Here is a 19,939-nt window from a genome sequence, read left to right as displayed (position 1 = left end):
GAAAAGATCCTTGTCTTATGCTCATACTTTGTCACTGTTTCTCCTTGAACAGTACCTCTGGCCAAGTGATGTCACACACTTCACGTTTTGTTCAGTTACTCCGACAATTGTGCCGCACGGAACAGCGTCGCAGCTTACGTGCTGTTCGGCACCAAGGTAGGCTTTAGTCAGTTTCGAAGAGAAGATAAAAATCGGATTAATTAGCGCCAGTTAATCAGCCAGTGACTCACTGCGCCACCTGCGTAAAACTCAACTGGAGGTCTTCAGTCTGATGTCACTGTCACCAGTGGCCAAATAGATCACTCTCAAGTTCAAGGTCAAACTCTGAGCCGAACTATTTCATTGGCCGACCGTCACATGCATTAATCATCAACAGGAGAAGCCACGCAGGAGAAATGCTAGTGATATACATGAGTGATATTCGATTATCAAGATTAATTAGAACATGCACAGTGTGCGACAATAGCCACCAAATGACGGCTTGTGAAAGGTGTCTGTTACAGTGATGACGAACAAACAATACATCTGACTGTACTGAAGTATGAATCCATCTTAAGTGGAGAATTTCTTTTATATATATTTTTTAAATATACTCCGTGTTTGGTTAGTTATACACGTACTTACCATATCAACACAGTGCAAACTTGGCCAGTCTGTTTGCTCTGTTGTCCAAATTTCCCGGGGGGAGAGGGGGGGAGGGGGGGGAGAGAGAAAAGGGAAAGAAAAAAAGGGGGAAGAAAAAGAAGAAACAAAAAAGGGGGCAGGGGGAGAGATAAGGGAAAGAGAGAGAGAGTGTGTGTGTGTGTGTTATGAAAATCACCAAGGAAGAAATCGACACCGACACTGACAGAGACAGAGAAAGAGAAAGTAGCACAGAGAGAAGAGACAGACAGATTCAGAGAAACACAAAAGAGTGGCCCTGGGGGATAGGGGGTGTTGGGGGACAGGGGAGGGCGGGGGCCAGACAGAGGGGAAATGATGTAAACGTTCTCCAGTGACCAGCCTGTGGGCATGGCTTTCAGACACATCTGATCTGATCACCGCAGCGACAGTGGTGCGGGCGAGAAGAGGGGTGGAGGTGGGGTTGGGGGGTCTGGGTTAAGGACAGAAGACTATTTATTCATTCATTTATTGATGTTTGTTCCTCATAGCGCAACCGACCAGACGGGGCTTTATGGGCAGATGACAAGTCATTCGCAACACAGATCAACTATTCAACCACACACACACACACACACCTACCACGCATTACATATTTAGGAGATAGGTAGAAGAAAAAAACAAAACAACGGGAAAACGAAAATGAGTGGATGGAAAGGGAGGCTGGGGGAGGGGAAAGAATGAAACAAACGAAAGGAAGCGAGAGAGACCGACTTGAAACACAGGAAAGACAGAAATGCATGAAACACACTGACAGCTTATTTTCATGAGAAACTTTTTAATCAAAATACAAAAGCATCATAAATACAAATAATACGACATGGAACACGAACAGTCATTACTTCTATTTCACGCACACACTCTACACATTGAAGCAGGAGACAATCACTGAACAACAAACCAACTACAGAGACACACTCACACCATTCTGAATACATATGTGAAGGAAATGAAAGAATGAGGAGGATGAAGAAGAAGGAGAAGAAAGAGAAAAAGAAATACGAGAATGTGGAGAGGAGAAAAAAAACGAGGGGGTAGGGGGGGACACAGACAGAACAAGAGAAAACGAAGAAGAAAAAAATATTCCAAACATTTAAAACTGATTGGTAAAATTTGTTTATTTTCACAATAAACTTTTAATCAATACACCAAAACATCAGATATGCAAACATTACCTCGACGACTACGTAAAAGAATCACTTTGGTTGCACACTGACACAATCATACATAATACTCACACATTATATTCATCTTTACCGAGCTTTCAGAAAAATACAAGAACCTAAGCTCTTATCCAACTCGGACACAAGCAAACATTCCCTCCTGTTGTACATCTTCTTACACAGCTTCCAAACACAAAACTTCTCACATTCTCACGTGGAAAACTGTCACGATGAAATGTTCCTATCACGAAAAACTGACAACTGCCAAATGTTAACATATGGCAAGTTTTGCCCAGTAATGATGCTAGAAATTCAAACTCCTGGTCCTCATAAGCAGGTAAAAGATCAAAGGTTCGGCGGTAAAATCGTGGCATCGTTTTAATTTATTTATTTATGTTGTTTTTGTTGTTGTTGTTGTTGTTGTTTTTTTACTTCTCCAATTCACTCCAACGCTATCCGCGAATCAGTTCTGTTCTTATCTGGTGTCGTCCTCATTCAAACAGTTCTCCGCACTGGCCTGATGGAAACATTTGGCAATGATTAGTTTTACACAAAATACACACTTATTTCTTCGTCAACTCATAACTGAGCCCGATTCCCTGGGCTTGTTACAAAGACTGGAATGGCAAACGTCACAACAAACACGTGCATGCAGAAACATGTATACACATAATCGCGCGCGCGACCACGTGCGCACAATGAGTGCAGAGACGCACTGCAACAGATAACGGCAGTTGGTGAGGCAAGGGAAATCATCATCATTCAAAACACTGAGCAACACGAACAAGTTTCAGTTTCAGTTAAATCGAAAGGACTGATCAAAATATACGCTACATCGCATCTGTATAATATATATATATATATATATATATATATATATATATATATATATATATATATATATATATATGTAGAGAGAGAGAGAGAGAGAGAGAGAGAGAGAGAGAGAACCACATGCCTGACAAACGCATAAACCCAACGCGCTAGTCAGGCCTTGAGAGCGTACCCTAGGTTTGTGTATAACATTTACACAACACGAAATACAATTACCACACAACATAAACAGATAAGTATAAATACAACAAAATAAGATAAAATGAACAACACAGAAGGCAAATGACATGAACAAAACCAAAATACAGCAAGGACGTGAGGCAGTGGCCCAGGACTGACGACACAGGGACCACCTCAGCGGCCTCCCCCTCCACCGCCCTGGGCCTGGGGGTCAGCTGACGACATGATGATCATCATGATGACGAAGGGCACAATGTACATCCACTGCACACACACAGCAATGATAACACGTCATCGACACGTCATCGTATTACGTAGCACCTACCTCTTCATCTTCCCATATATACCATCACCACAAATTAACGTGACTTCTCATCATGGCATGACATGGTGCATTCATCAAAATGCATAACACACACAAACACAGACACACACACACCTGTGTGTGTGTGTGTGTGTGTGTGTGTGTGTGTGTGTGTGTGTGTGTGTGTGTTTCACTGTGCGTGTGTGTCACTATGTGTGAGTCTTTTTTTCTTCTCCCTCAACTCTGTGAGGGCGCCACACAGGAGAACTGTTCACAAGATTCCTCCAGGTCTGTCGGTGTCAAGACCTGGTGCAAATGGCTTTCCTGTCCATTCTGCAATGTTGTCAGTCCATCTTTTTTTTTCTGTCTTCCCTTCCGTCTAAAATCCGTGTAAATCAAACTATGTTCATGTTTCGGTAATAAAATAACATAACAAAGGATAAAAATTTCAAAAAACAAAAGATGAGAGACAGACAGACAGACAGACAGACAAACAGTGCACACCTCTCCCACCCTGATCAAAGGGGAACGGCTGATAAATACTTCACCTGTTCCAGCTATCGGCTTGATAAGGACCCGAGACAAGAACCCGGGTATGTGAAGGCTATACCCTGTCTCCCTTATTATTCTCTAACACGAAGATACTAATTGACAAAAATGCACAAATACATAAATGAACACACACACACGAACAGGAAACAAGCTGATGCAATACTTTTCTTTTATAATGTAAATACTTGCAAATGACATACCGATAAATAGCAAAAATGATTGGAATGGTCATTAACATACAATACTGAGCTTACACATACCGCCTCGAAAATACGTGAACGCTCTCTCTCTCTCTCTCTCTCTCTCTCACGCACACATGCAAACACACATTCACACACACACACACTCACACACGCACGCACGCACACACTCGCCACAATCGATAACGATGTCTTCAGCGTACACACAGGGCAAGCAAACCGAACTTGTGAACCGGAAGCCTCTTTTCCTGGGCAGCTAGCCAATCAGCTGTCCCAGCTGTTTGCACGTGTTGCTGTGTTGCACGGTGTTTGAGGGCCCCTGTCACTAAGCTATAGTAAATACGATTACAGCTCAGTGGCCCCAATTAGCAGCGTGGTGGCTGTTAATAGCACATGGCAGCTATCTCTGGCGCTTCTCCCTATCTCCTGATGGCCACACCACTGACCGTCAGCATGTTGTTGACCAGTCCGCCCTCAACGAGCCTGTGCGCGGTAAAACCGCTACATTCCGAAAAACCGTTTCACACACACACACACACATCCTTCGCTCTACTTCGACTGGAAGAAAGGTGCCAAAATGCGCTTCGTCTGTGTTAAGTATGCAGTACCACAAGCATGACTCTTGGATCCAATACCATTTACTTTGAGCACACTCTTTCTGCTCTGTCATTGTCAATCATACCATTCCTTTGCACAAGATTCTAACTCCACTGTTCCCTCAGCATTCCAACTCTTGCCTGTGGGAGCTGAAGATGAGTGAGGATAAAACTGGAGCTTAATGCCCATGGCACCAAGTCAAATATTAACCAGGCCACCTCTACCCCTATGTCCATCTCTGCCTCTGACATACCATTCTCGCAGTCTGTTAGAAGCCTTGGCTCCAACCTAGAGGAAACACTCTTTATGGATCCGCATGTCAAACACTTTTGCCGCACTTTGCTCTGTCAATTACGTAGAGTAGGCAAATCCGCTCCTCCTTTCCTTGCCAACAAACTCGCTGTTTGTGACATGCTGCACTATCTACATTAGAGTACTGTAACTCTCTCTTAGCAGGTCTCCCTGATAACAAACTAAATAAACTTCAACGCATTCAGAATCATGCAGCTCGACTCATGCTTCGTAAACCCATGCACAAGAATGCACCACCATAGTATCTCAGAACACTTTACTGTCTTCATGTGAAGGCGAGAATCCAATACAAGATTGCGGTTCTCCCTTGCGACCTTCGGCAAAAAGCAACAAACCTTTTTCTATCTTTCGCACCTCTGTTAGGAACTCCCTAACTCTGTCCTTGAAAAATATCAGTGCTCTGAAACTTAATAAAACAACAACGACAAACACACGCACAAAAAACAACAACCAACCAACCAAAACAAAAGAAAAAACTTTAAAAGACGTACATCTGATTTTTACATCTCATGATGCCTGCGACAGTGCGAGTGTGTGTTTATTTCTGCTTTATGTATAAGTTATTGAGGTGCTGAGTGGTGGAGAGGGAGGGAGAGAGGGTGAAACTGATTTTTAAGTACTGTGATTTCGGTAGTGTATTATTTGGGCATTGTAATGTATGTGATTAATGTATTCGGATTTTATTATTTAAGTGTTTAACTACTCCTGCGTGCATTTGTATATTTTATCTTCCTGTATGCATGCGAGACATGGACCTTCACAGCAGACTTTGGAAAGAATTCAAGCTATGGAAATGAGGGTGTTATGGCAGGACACTAAACATCAGATACACTGCTCAGATCACCAATGGTCACTGACCAATCTCATAAAACAAATAAATGAAGGAACGAATAAACAATGACCAAACATTTCGGGGCGACGAAAGCAGCAAGAAACTCTGACCCTGCACCCCGCCTACTGGCTTAAACAGAGTTTCTATATGGAACATGTCGCAATGCCCCATAGATACAGATGAACAAAGTGCCTGTCCTGATATATGCATCTTCCAAATGGCACGCTCGTTCAACATAGTCCTCTGACAAGGAGTGGGTGGGAGGCTGGGGCTGAGGGATTCCTCAACAGCAGTTGTGAAGCGTATAAATGTGTTGACCATCATGTCTTCACCAGCATGCGGACTCGTTCTGACGATCCCTTGCTGACTGCTGGGTGCTGATACGAAGAGGACAGCACCTCACTATCTGTTACAGGCACACCTGCACTGCACCATCACCAACACGGACAGAACGGTCAGGGGTTTGTGCTATAAAAGGATTGCGCGCATTACTCGCATACTGGCTCTGTATGTGTGTTTCTTTTCTTTCTTTCTTTATTTCAACGTCTTTTCACTGGTATGCGATATTAGACGGTGTGTGTGTGTGTGTGTGTGTGTGTGTGTGTGGAGAGAAGAGGGGCTGAAGGGAATGTTATCGATCGGGTTGTGATTTACTATCATCACCTTTTTTCTTTTTCTTCCCCCCCCCCCCTTTTTTTGTGAATGAGAGAACGCGGAGTGTTCAGCTGTTTTTGCACAGATGGATGTGGTGGGAATGATTGCCTAGGACCGCAAGAAAGGTGACTGACAATATCATAACTTATACACGCCACAAGCACTGGGTAGCCATAGGGTATGACAAAGACTGTCCCGTCAGTCTGTATTATATATCTATTCATAGTTTCAATTCGTATATCTATATGTATCTCTCTCTCTCTCTGCGTGCGTGCGTGCGTGCGTGCGTGCGTGTGTGTGTGTGTGTGTGTGTGTGTGTGTGTGTGTGTGCGCGCGCGCGCGCGCGCGAATCTTCCTCTGAAAAAGAAGAAGCAGCAGCAAGGAAATGTTTAATTTGTACAAAGGAGGCCAACCACACACAAAAGTGAGAAGGAAAACATTGACAAGAATAGCACGCGCGCGCACACACACACACACACACACGCACACACACACACACAAACACACAGGGGGTGGGGACGGAAGAGAGAACACTGAAAACTGAAATGTTTCATGTCATTGGATGTGCAGCTCTGGTGACATGAAAGTACAAATCAGAACAATGATGGTGAAAACAATTAAACAAAATAGAACATATAAGAAAAACGGATTTCGAGTCAAATAAACTAACATGAGAAAAGAGATAATTTGAAACTTTGATATTTCACTGTCAGTAGCTTAAAGGTTCACGCCACAGTCTCTTTTTTCGGGCAGTCGACTTCAAAGTTTAAACAATACAAGGAAAACAGAACACATCAAAAAACAAGTATTTTGGCATGTAACATGGGTACACACCATAATCATTCATATACGTATAAACCGAACTGACCATCCAAATGTTATGCGTACTTTTTTAAATACTTTTTTTCTTATTTAACCCGCAAAAATTCTTAACTGACTGAGTATTTGGAGATATATTCATTTATCTTTTTTGTGTATATTAACTGCCTCGGAAACATGGGAGAGGCTCATATCCTGATATTCTGCCCTCAGTATGCTGAACAGATCTTTTCTTTTTGCTACAGCTGTATTCAATAAAGTAAGTTTTTTCCCACTTCGTATCCTTTGGATTTACACAGGAAATGCTTTTTCATCTTCTAAGCTTTCGCCACGTATTGAACAAGCAGATATTGCAGCTACATCTGTATCGAACCATCTTTTGTTGACATCCAACACAAACGCTCTCAACCTAAGCCTAGCAAGGCAGGTCTTGTGCCATATATTTGTGATGATCTCAACATACGTCTCTGTTTGGAATACTGATTTGAATGAATAGAACCAATTATATCTATCAATACTTTCTGTTTCTCCACACCAGTTTTGTTTGTAACATGCTAAAAGGCTGTCTTTAAATTCGATAAAACAGCGTTCTCGAGCCCTACTCGTTGGCACATCCTTACAAGTCCCAACCCATGCTGTGTTATTAAAATTATGAAATACCCCCACCCCGAAGTTCTTTGTCTTTCTCCTCTTGCAGCAGCATCACTTCGTATGCTTACCTACATGATCGCGAGGTTCGCAGTCTTGTCAGTTTGAGCCAACATTTTATGCGTTTTACAAATGATTTAATATACAATGGATAACTGCCAGTTTCGCCATATATCAACGTGCTTGATGAATGTAATGGGACACGAAAAAAGCGCTTGACTGCAAAGCACGTACCTTTACCCTTTGGTTATTTGTTGTGAGTTCCCCCTATTTCAGCTCCTTAGTTCAAGACTGGTTAAATTTGTGTTTCGAAAAGTTTTCAGAAAAGATATGCATCAGCCGAACGTAGATTCCTAAGGGATTTTATAATTTGATACATGAGAGAGAGAGAGAGAGACAGAGACAGAGAGAGAGACAGAGACAGGGCACACACACACACACGTATATATATATATATATATATATATATATATATATATATATATATATATATAAAATTCATACATTGTATGTGTTCGGGGGTGTCTGTGAGTGGGTGAGTGTGCGTGCGTGTGTGTGTACATGTGTGCGTGCGTGTGTGTGTGCGTAGCAAACCCAGATTAGCAGTGATGGCAGATGCCGGGATTTCACGTGGAAGATGAAGCGAGGAAGGCATCAAAAACAAACAAAAACAAAGAAAAGAAAAAAAGAAAGGAAGAAATGGAAATAGAAACAAAACATCAAGGGAAAAAACAAACAAAATAGCGGTACATGGCCTCTCGTCCACCCATCGGCCAGTGGCCTGGACAGGATTGGGCACTGCAGTGGGGGATAACTGCTGGACATTGACGTTCTAATATCACCATCCATTCACCAACCACTCGCCTTATCTCCGTCACCTCTCTTTTTCCAATACAGCCAGGTCATCTGGAAAGCCTTAGTGATAGTCATCATTAGTGCACTACAGCATCATCAGCAGTAGTCATAACAATAGTAGTAGCTGGCCCACGACAGTCCCTGACAAACACTACTAATAACAATCATAATGAAACGTGTCTGCAGCGCTCTCCTAGGGTATAGTTTACAGCTCTTAAGCTCCATGGATCGTGGGGATGTGCCACTCGGTGTCTACTTTGCTCTGGAACAGCGTCTTCTGAGGCTCAAAAATCACGTGTGTGTGTGTGTGTGTGTGTGTGCGTGTGCGTGCGTGCGTGTGTGTGTGTATGTGCATGCGTGCGTGTGTACGAACCATATGATTATGAAGCGGCAGCAGCAATAGTATTAACAGCAGCAGCAGCAGCATCACACAGACAATAAAAATTTGTGAATTGGTGTGCGTTATTATCATAACAGAAAAAATAGTATATCCTTGGAACTGATGGTTTTTCGCTTTTGTTATTGTTATAACCATTATCATTATCAAAATTAACAAATAATCACCAGTCCTGCTGCCGCCGCTATTCTTGTTATTATGCTACCGTTTTCACAACACTGACGGTTGTATCACTGTAAAATGTATGTGTGGTTGTTATTTCATGTTGTTGTTTGGTTTTTGTTTGTTGTTGTTGTAAGCGCCCTGAATTCACAAAGCCCTAAAAGCCAATTATTATTATTACTGCAGACGGACGCTTGGCATCTGACTGTGAGCCTTATCCGGCCGACGCAGCTGGATGTATCGTGTCAATCGCTGCAGGCCTGGTTTCTGTCTGGTCCGCGATAAACGCCCGTCAAGAACTATACCGCTGCCTCCCTTCACTTGTCCCAGCGCCACAGCTGGCCGGCTGCAGTTATCAAGCTGCGGGGCTGACCACACGCCAGCCTCTGTGCTGCTGTGACTGCATGGGGTCAGGTTATGACCACTGCCCTGCTTCTGTCGCCCTCCTGCTGCATCCTTCATCTCCGCCACGAGACTGGTGGGAGTGCCACCTCAGATCTTTCATCCAACACACACACACACACACACACACACACACACACACACAGGTACTGTCTACATGATAAGTCCTGGAAGTATGTGTTTTACTGACCACTATGTTACACTGATCATAGCACTGTACCAACACAAGCAGATAGTTGATAAAACGATTGTCATTTCTCCTGAAGACCATAGCACCGTAGCACAGAATTAGAGACATCATTGAATCAAATACCGTTGTGAAGATACTGTCGTGGAACATCAAAGGTTTTAGGGAAACTATCGACGGAACAAAAACAAACAAGTTCACAGAAAAAGAAGTGACAGACTTATTTTCAAGCTATGATATCGTTATTTGCCAGGAAACACACCTGGACAGGGATAAGACCAAAGATATATTTTTACCTGGCTTTGCAACAGGGGTACACTACTGTAGGACAAAGCGAGCAAAGGCACAGAAAGCCTCTGGTGGAATATCTGTATTTGTGAAAGAATATTTAAGACCACGTATTAAGTTCCTGCCACAGAGCAGTAGTGACATTGTGTGGATGCTGATAAAAAGTTTTAATACAGATCAAGACACTTATGTTGGCTGTGTATACATACCACCTGAATTCTCCTCCTTTGGACGTGACCACACACGGGACGTATGGGAACAACCAGATAAGGATGTAGAACTGTTTACCACAAAAGGTAATGTCATTTTGTGTGGTGACTTCAATGCACGAACTGGTATGCTAGATGATTTTATCCAGATGGACGGTGAGAACAATATGTATGATGTCCCACTTAACTACACATGTGATTATGTGCACAAAAGAAGTTCGTCAGATAAAGTAGTACAGAAATATGGAAGAAGGTTGGTTAAACTATGTATGGAAAATAATATGTATATTTTAAATGGGAGAACTCTTGGTGACTTACATGGTAACCCCACATGCTTTTCGCCAACAGGGAAAAGTGTCGTAGATTACTTTACGTGTTCCCAGGACCTTATGCGAAAGGTGATGAAATACAGGGTCAAAAATCTTACCATGTTTTCAGATCACTGTCCTATCGAATTGTTCATTCATCTACCAGTCACAAGAAAGAGTTCACCCTCTATTAGTTCTGTCAGTAGAAAGGAATGTCCCACTTTAAGAGACTCAAAATACAATCGTTCTTTCTTTTGGGATGAGGGCTCTGCCGAAAAGTTAGCATCAGCACTTAAGACTTTGTCAGTTTCAAATAAGATAATCTCTATTAACGAAGGACTCGAAAAAGTTAACTTCCGAAACGTACATACTGCCAAAGAAGAAATTGAAAACTCTGTGTCAAATCTCACAAACACTATTATTGCAGCGGCCGATTTATCGATCAAACATAAGATTAGATGCACGAAACGGAAAAAGAAGCCGTCTAAAAAGTGGTTCACACATGACTGTTTCATTCAAAGGAAAGAGGTGCGATCTTTACTGAATGCATTGAACAGAAATCCTTTTAACAGAAACATTCAAAATAAATACTTTTCTTGCCTGAAAGCATACAAGAGGACCATAAAGAAAACAAAAGAGACGTACAGAAATGAACTTGTGAGAAGTTTAAACACAGCAATGGAGCACGACCCCAAAAAAGATTGGAAAATACTATCTGAACTAAAAAATGCAGATAGTTCTACTCAACCGCAAAGACACACATTATCTGCAGTTAAATGGATGAATCATTTAGAAAACTTGATAAGTAGTGAAGTACCCGTTGATAAAGGTAGGAAAGAACACGTACAAAAAGAACTTGATAGAATAAAACAGACTATGCCAGTGTTTGTCCTGGACAATCCTTTTACGATGACTGAAATAATGCGAGCCGTAATGAGTCTCAAGACCAATAAAGCCCCCGGTAAAGACGGAAATACAAGCGAAATGCTAAAAGCAAGCATGTCCAGCATCAGTGCTACTGTATGCAAGTTATTCAATGCCATATTTCAGACTGGTATTTATCCCAGTCAGTGGAAAGACGGAATAAATGTTCCTATCTTTAAAAGTGGAGACCCAACCAATCCTAACAATTATCGGGGTATAACACTCAACAGCACCTTTGGAAAACTGTTTTGTCAAGTTATCAACAGAAGAATTGAAACATATCTAGAACAAAACGAGTTACTAATAAAAGAGCAGGCTGGTTTCAGAAGGCATTCTAGAACCACTGATCACATATTCATCCTGAAAAAGATAATTGACAACACCATAAATAAAAGAAATGGGCGTCTCTACAGTTGTTTTGTTGATTTTAATAAGGCATTTGACAATATATGGCATGATGCACTTCTTTTGAAACTAAACAAAATTGGGATAAATGGAAAATGTTTCCACATTATAAAAGCGATGTACCAAAATTCAACTGTATGTGGTAAATCAAACGACGGGTTCACAGATTCTATCGCAGTTAAAAAAGGAGTGCTTCAGGGAAATGTTATTAGCCCCACGCTATTCAATATTTTCATTAATGACATAAGAGAATATATACACGATGACACCTCACCATACATCAACGAAACAACCAAGACTCAGATCCCTTATCTGTTATATGCGGATGACATTGTGATGCTCTCGACAACAAAAGCAGGACTACAAAACAAACTAGACCAACTACATGAATACTGTCTACAATGGGGGCTTAAAATCAACAGGGACAAAACAAAAGTCGTAATTTTCACAAAAAACGACCCCAAAATACCAGTGCGCTTTTCATGTGGCGATAACTGCATCGAAACGACAGATAGATACAAATACTTGGGAGTTATTTTTCATAAGAGTGGAAATTTTCACCTTGCTGAAGACCACTTAGCCAAACAAGGACATAAAGCAGCACATGCTCTGAAACGCAGTGTGCGAGGAAAAGAAGTAAAAATGGATGTAATGACGCAACTGTTTGACACTTTAGTCACCCCAATTCTCAGTTACGGCGCTGAGGTGTGGTTTCCATTCAATCAAACTGCGACAAACTTCTCCACGCCCTCTATGCTTTTAACCAATTTGATGCCTTTCTCTCCGCAAAATGCCCATCAGAAAATGTACATGTCAACTTCTGTAGGAGCTTAATGGGCGTACACAAAAGATCAATTAAGTTACCAGTCCTGGCAGAGCTGTGCAGATATCCCATTTCTCTGACCGCAGTGTGTCAGGTCATCTCATTCTGGGTACACATCATAGAATCAAAAGAAGATAGATATTTGAGGCAAGCATATGATGATATGTTATCGATGAATTCATTGGAAAAAGTTCCTTGGTTTAATTTTATCAAAAAGATACTGGTTTCAATTGGATTCTCCCACGTGTGGGAGAACCAAGGCACACTCAACATTAAGCGACTAAAATATTCTGCCATGAATAAACTACAGGATAAATATGTTCAATATTGGAACAGCAGAAAGAACGAGACCATTTCAAGGCTCTCATTTTATTGCAAAATTGCAAATACTTATACATTACAACCTTACCTGGTGAGCTGCAAAAATACTAAACACAGAGGAGCACTATGTCGATTGCGAATAAGTGCACATGAACTTGAAATTGAGCGTGGACGTCACTACAACGTAACTAGGAAAGACCCGCTATGTAAATCATGTGGAGTTATAAAGGATGAACTGCATTTTCTGGACACGTGTAGTGTGTACTCTAACTTGAGATCTCGCCTACTTGTGACAGTTAATTCCCAGTCTTCGAATCACTGGCCAGATGGCACTGGCAACACAATAATCCAAAGGCCGAGTTCTCTGTTGCCACAAAATTATTTCCAACCAGAACTGGCAAAATACATATATGAATGCTTTAAAGTTCGCAGTCCATAACTATGTCTTATGGAATATCCTGCATGTGCTCACAACTTATTGCTTTTACTTTTTGTTTGCTTGTTGTGTTTAGTTTATAGTGTCCATAATTCCTGTGATGGTTTTACGACAATTAAATGAGTTCTGAGTTCTGAGTTCACGCACACACACACCCTTCTTTCAGTGAACAGACGCTAAATTAACAACCAACCAACCAACACCGCTCAGCATGGAAGGGGGGAGGTCCTGGGTAGAAAAGAAATATGACCTGAGGCCAGGAGCGATCAACAGTCAATGATGAGATATTCTGAACTCCTTCAAGCCAATGCTGCTTGGCCTTCCCAGTCAGCTAGCACACAGCTCAGTACAGAGTCCGAACTATCCAACACACACGGATGGTCTCCACCAACCAACCCCCTGTGAACCATCCTTCGTCGTCACAGCGTCACGGCCCCACACAAATTACGCAACACGTATGACTGTCGAGAACAAACTTTAATAAAAGCTAGTTCAAATCATAACAAGAGAGGCAAGGCCTTCAAGACTCACTTGTGATACACTTTAAAAAAAAAAAAAAAAAAAAAAAAAAAAAAATCTAATCGTTAAAATGTGTTCTGTATTTGTTATTATAAAGTTTCGCGTTAAAAAAAGAAAAAGAAAAAAAAGAAAAGAAGTCCTAACCAGATTCGAACCCCGCGTGTTCGGTTGAGAAGAAACTGCCTTATCCATTACACTATCGTGGCTCCTTAACTGACGTTCTAAAATTTAACATTTGAACATACTTTTTTAAGGGCGATAAATCAATTGCGGTATTCGCAGTGAGAACGCTGTTTAAATCATATTATTCTGGTGTATCTTGGGCGTTCAAAAAATCTTTAAGGGCAATAAAAAAAAATAAAATAAAAAAAAATCTTTTTAATGGCTATCGCCGCAATCACACTGCAACATTTAGCCGTTTTCACTAGATCTAGATAGATGTACAAGTTTAGTTACACCCGCCGGGAATGTAGTACGACACGGTCGATTCAATTTCTCTTTTATGTTCATTCTAGTTTTATAGTTTTAAAGTTGATATGAAAATTTAGTTGTTGTTGTTGTTTTTTTGTTTTTGTTTTGTTTTGTTTTTGTTTGTTTTGTTTTGTTTTGTCTTCCCTTGCAGAGAAGGTTATGTCTGTCAAGAAACATGTAATAACATTTCACATTTGTGTAAACAATATAACAAAATACATTGTTTGATTCCAACAAAAACAATGAAGCATTACACCGTAGAATCTGCTTCAAGGAAAACACATAAACACTGACCCTTGCTTCATTGAAGTTATATCATTCATCCAACTGCAAGGGGTTTTTTTGTTTTTTTTTTTTTTTCATCTCCCCAATCCGAACACACACACACACACACACACACACACACACAGTGAGGCCCTCCCGCACACACACTCTTTAACGTATAATCCCTCGGTCAATATACCACAAAACTAGCAACATAATCTCCTTCTGAGACATCGAGGGAACACCGAGAATAATCCAGTTTAGTACAGGTTGTTAGAATGTACAAACATAATCATGAAGAAAAAACAACAAAAGTATTATCAATTATTATTATTATCATTATGAAAACATCAAAACCTGTTACATAATATTGTGTACATTCTAAACTAGCCATCTGTCCGATCATTATGTTATTCTCTTTATCTCTTACATACACAGAGTAGCAAACAGCCAGACACAAACACGCATACACCCCCCTCCCCCACCCCCCCAATCCTCCTCCTGCCCAATACTCACATATGCACAAAACGCTCCCTCTCGCACACTCTCGCGCGCACATTCACACACACACATTGGCAAACGAAATGGGCTACACACAGACACTTGAATGTTGGCTTAATGGCACCAAAGCATCTGATATTTCAATTACAGATACATAAATGGTAATTGAGATTTAGCATATGGTGTTGCAGAAATTCGCCTGTCGCCGGTATGTCTGTACGTGTGGTTGGCAGTGTTGTATACAAAAATAAAATACAATAAAGTAAAAATAAGACAGCAACGATACTGGCAGCAAAAAACTAGTTTCTTTAACCATTCTTATATATTCCGATGTACCATACTAGACTAATCATTTAAATCGTTTATTATTCCCATGTACGGGAACCACTTCTGTTCAAATTTGTTATAGCGCATTTCCATTCTGGACACATATTTTTCAGTGCAGTAGTTGTACTGTACTTCCTTCACGAATGCTGATATTGTTGGTCTGATTTCATTGATTCTGCTTTTGTATATAAAAAATTTAGCCCATAATATAATCAGGTTGAGTACTTCGTCTGTTTTCGTTTTGTCGTCAGTTCCAAACAAAACAAGTTCAGTATTAAAGGATAATCTTTCACACACTTGGCACAATAATGTTTCCAGTTCTAACCAGTAAGACTGTATATAGCTGCATTCCCACAGATAATGGTGTATAGTATCTTTTTCAATATTGCAAAAGTTGCATTTTTCACTTTCTGTCAATCCCATTCTTCTAAGAATACTATTTGTGACTAGAATTCTAAAGCAAATTCGGATTTGGAACCATTTTAGTTTGATTTCTTTTGTCTTCTTAATTAACTCTAAAGCAGTTTTCCAATCTATTACAACATCCAGTTTTCTCTCCCAATTAACAAACGGTTTTATGTCATATATTTCTAATTTTTCAAGCAAAATATTATAATATGTTCTTGGTCCTTTTGTAACTCTACATATCATGTCTAATGCTTTTGTGTTCTGGTTATTTTCGTTGTTGATTATTACTATCCTTTCCTTTTTAATGTATTGCTTTACTGCTTGTGTACAACTTTGATAGTGTAAGTAGTTTACCCTTATGTTCCATTTTTTACAGAATTGTTCATGGCTCAGAAAGCCTCCGTCTTCACTTAATACATCTCTTACTAAATTTAGTATTTTGTTAAACTAATAACATGTACAGCCAAGTACAAGTACTTCTAAACGTCGTAAGACGTGAAAAGGACTTCATTTTTAGAAAAGTCAAGACTGGAAATTTTTTCGTTTCATCGTGATCAGTTCAAGGGTATTAACTTGCATGGTTTACAATTTTTAACTGTGAATTCCGACTGATTCTGTGGATATTTTTATGGCAGTTTGGGGCATAATCCAGTAAGTGATGAGGCGTTCACAAATCTTTCTCTGAATAAATATTTAACGATCTCCTTCTCCAACTTTCCAACACATGTTATCGTGTATTGTCCATTGAATATAGGATTGAAGGGGCAGGTCAACAACTTGAAACAAAATGGCGTCGTTCGCGTTCGCGAAGAATATGAGCACGCGCTTTGAATGTGTATAAATATGTGTACGCAATTGATCTTTGCCCATGACCTTCAGGGCTCAGCCAACAAATCTGTAAAGTCCACTCGTCGTATTGATTTTAGTATTTTCCGAAAAAGACCACTTGGGCGAATGAACATAGTGAAAGCCCTGTACACTGAGAGTAAAACACACAAGCTTTTTATGTACTGAGTATAATTTCAAAATGTAATGTTTAAGATGAGAAAGATCAGTTTAAAGCAAATTAAGTCCCCTTGCATTAATTACAGAGTAATTTCCCTTCTTTACTATCTGCACCAAAACGTTTGCAAAATAAATAAAACTTCCATGCTTAGCAAAAGAAGTTCCTGTTTGAACAAAAAATGATAATAATGACTGCTCTTGTTGTTGTGTCAGAATATCAGATCAAAGTGCCAAGTTTAGAGATTACAAAAATATAAATATAACAGTAAATGCAGTTTGCATATAATTAGGCTTCATTTTTTATTTTTTTTGTGCCCATCCCAGAGGTGCAATATTGTTTTAAACAAGATGACTGGAAAGAACTGAATTTTTCCTATTTTTATGCCTAATTTGGTGTCAACTGACAAAGTATTTGCAGAGAAAATGTCAATGTTAAAGTTTACTACGGACACACAGACACACACACACAGAGACAACCGAACACCGGGTTAAAACACAGACTCATTTTGTTTACACAAGTGAGTCAAAAATGGGATGTCAAATACTCGAATATGGAGATCTTGATGATCAGTTAAGATAAGCATAAAAAAGAGATGAAATAAAATATAAATCAGTGTGGATAAAAGACAGTTCACTGCTGACAAACTGAGCGGGAACAAAGAATGTGTACAGTCCGCTGTGCGAGGATGGCTGGTGGATTCTGCAGCATGCGGCAAAGACATGTCCACGTATCATCCCCATCATGCTAAACTGAGGATCCTGATTCAAATATTTCCACACTGCCTATATACTGAGTTGGTCTCTGAGTGTGTGTGTGTGTGTGTGTGTGAGAGTTTCAGTTTCAGTAGCTCAAGGAGGCGTCACTGCGTTCGGACAAATCCGTATACGCTACACCACATCTGCCAAGCAGATGCCTGACCAGCAGCGTAACCCAACGCGCTTAGTCAGGCCTTGAGAAAAAAAAGAAAAAAGAAAAAAAGGTGAATAAATAATAGATAAGATTACATAAATAAATAAATAAATAATAATCATAATATAAACAAGAGAGGCAAGGCCTTCAAGACTCACTTGTGATACACTAAAAAAAAAAAAAAAAAAAAAAAAAAAAAAATCTATCGTTAAAATGTGTTCTGTATTTGTTATTATAAAGCTTCGCGTTAAAAAAAAAGAAAAAAGAAAAAAAGTCCTAACCAGATTCGAATTAAGTCCCCTAGCATTAATTACAGAGTAATTTTCCTTTTTTACTATCTGCACGAAAAACGTTTGCAAAATAAATAAAACTTCCATGCTTAGCAAAACAAGTTCCTGTTTGAACAAAAAAATGATAATAATGACTGCTCTTGTTGTTGGGTTAGAATATCAGATCAAAATGCCAAGTTTAGAGAATACAAAAAATATAAATTTAACAGTAAATGCAGTTTGCATATAATTAGTCTTCATTTTTTATTTTTTTTATGCCCATCCCAGAGGTGCAATATTGTTTAAAACAAGATGACTGGAAAGAACTGAATTTTTCCTATTTTTATGCCTAATTTGGTGTCAACTGACAAAGCATTTGCAGAGAAAATGTCAATGTTAAAGTTTACCACGGACACACAGACACACAGACACACACACAGACAACCGAACACCGGGTTAAAACATACTCACTTTGTTTACACAAGTGAGTCAAAAAGGTAGTAATAATAATAATAATAATAATAATAAATAAATAAGATAACAATGATGATAAATAAGCAAATAAATGTAAAACATGAAGAAACACATTCACACATACACCCACACATGCATAACAGATATGCACCAAACATGCAGTTTCAAAGATATGAAAGCACAGTTAAATACATATAAACGTACATGAGCTCCAACACACACACACACGCACACACACACACACACACATTACCCTGCACCTCCTCTACCCCCCTCCTCCACACACTCATTTCTAGTCTACGTATCGCAGCTTCCACGGCACCCACACACACACACACACACACACATAACACTTACTTGTGCAAGCACACACACATATGCCCATATCTCCCCCCCCCCCCCCCCACCCCCCACACACACATATATATAATATATATATATATATATATATATAGATATAGATATATACGTTCCAATATCCTGTTGCTCCCACAGTGTAGGCATGCATACACTCACATACCTCATCCTCTACCCCACTTCCCCCCGCACCCCAACCTCCCCCTCACACACAAACACACACAAACACGTGCACAGAACTGTCCTGACACATGTGTACACTTACACTCTCGTGTATGCACAAACGCACTCAAAAATACAGACCCACACATGCACACAAACACACAAATACACACACGCACAGAGGCTGCCACTGATTGGCTGCAAGAGGGATGGGAAAATATCTCTGATGCCAAGAATGTGGCGTCTAGTGTGTTGCTCAGTCTATTGTATTTGGAAAAGCCCACAGAGACTTTGTTCCGTTTTGAAGAAATTTGCGCAATGCTGGTTTGGAAATGATGCCGATATTTGATTTGCAAAGCATCGTGCTCTACCTTTCATGTTAGACTTACGGCCGCTCCCTCTCTCTGCTTTTATTTCTTTGAGGCGATCGATGGTGTGATGGCCTTGTACCTGTTCTTTTTGATATTCTTTGACTTTTCTGAGGATTTCCGATTTTCCTAGATGTAGGTCGCTCGTTGGTGTTGCGTTACCAGCAAGTCTGTCAGCTCGCTCATTTCCCTTAACTCCTGCATGTCCCGGGCAGTATGACCATGTGAGTTTTTTTATCTGAAAGTTGCGCATTGCCTTATGCCACTCTGGGCTTCCCATTCCGTTTTCAATTTTCTGTATGAGGTTCATTGAGTCAGTTAGAATCATGGCATGTTGGTTTCCGGGCGTATGGATGGACGATAGCCACTGGAGGGCATGTGTCACAGCTTCAACTTCCATCGTTAGGCTGGAGGTTGTGACTTTGTAGGCAG

At 40.2% G+C, this 19,939-nt stretch overlaps 1 protein-coding gene across 1 annotated transcript in view; it reads right to left on the bottom strand.

Moving 5' to 3' along the window:
- Positions 1-2,222: 2,222 nt before the first annotated feature.
- LOC143286854 (ER membrane protein complex subunit 10-like) overlaps positions 2,223-19,939 on the bottom strand; it is an 88,258-nt gene continuing 70,541 nt past the window's right edge. The window contains exon 7 of the mRNA XM_076594692.1: positions 2,223-3,101. Coding sequence (XP_076450807.1) covers positions 3,012-3,101 — 90 coding nt within the window. The 3' untranslated portion in view covers positions 2,223-3,011. The remainder of the gene's footprint in view (positions 3,102-19,939) is intronic.

The sequence above is a fragment of the Babylonia areolata genome, chromosome 10, assembly GCF_041734735.1.
Source record: "Babylonia areolata isolate BAREFJ2019XMU chromosome 10, ASM4173473v1, whole genome shotgun sequence".
NCBI lineage: Eukaryota > Metazoa > Mollusca > Gastropoda > Neogastropoda > Buccinidae > Babylonia > Babylonia areolata.
The sequence above is the reverse complement of the archived record's forward strand: the minus strand, read 5'-3'. Positions and strand labels throughout refer to the sequence as shown.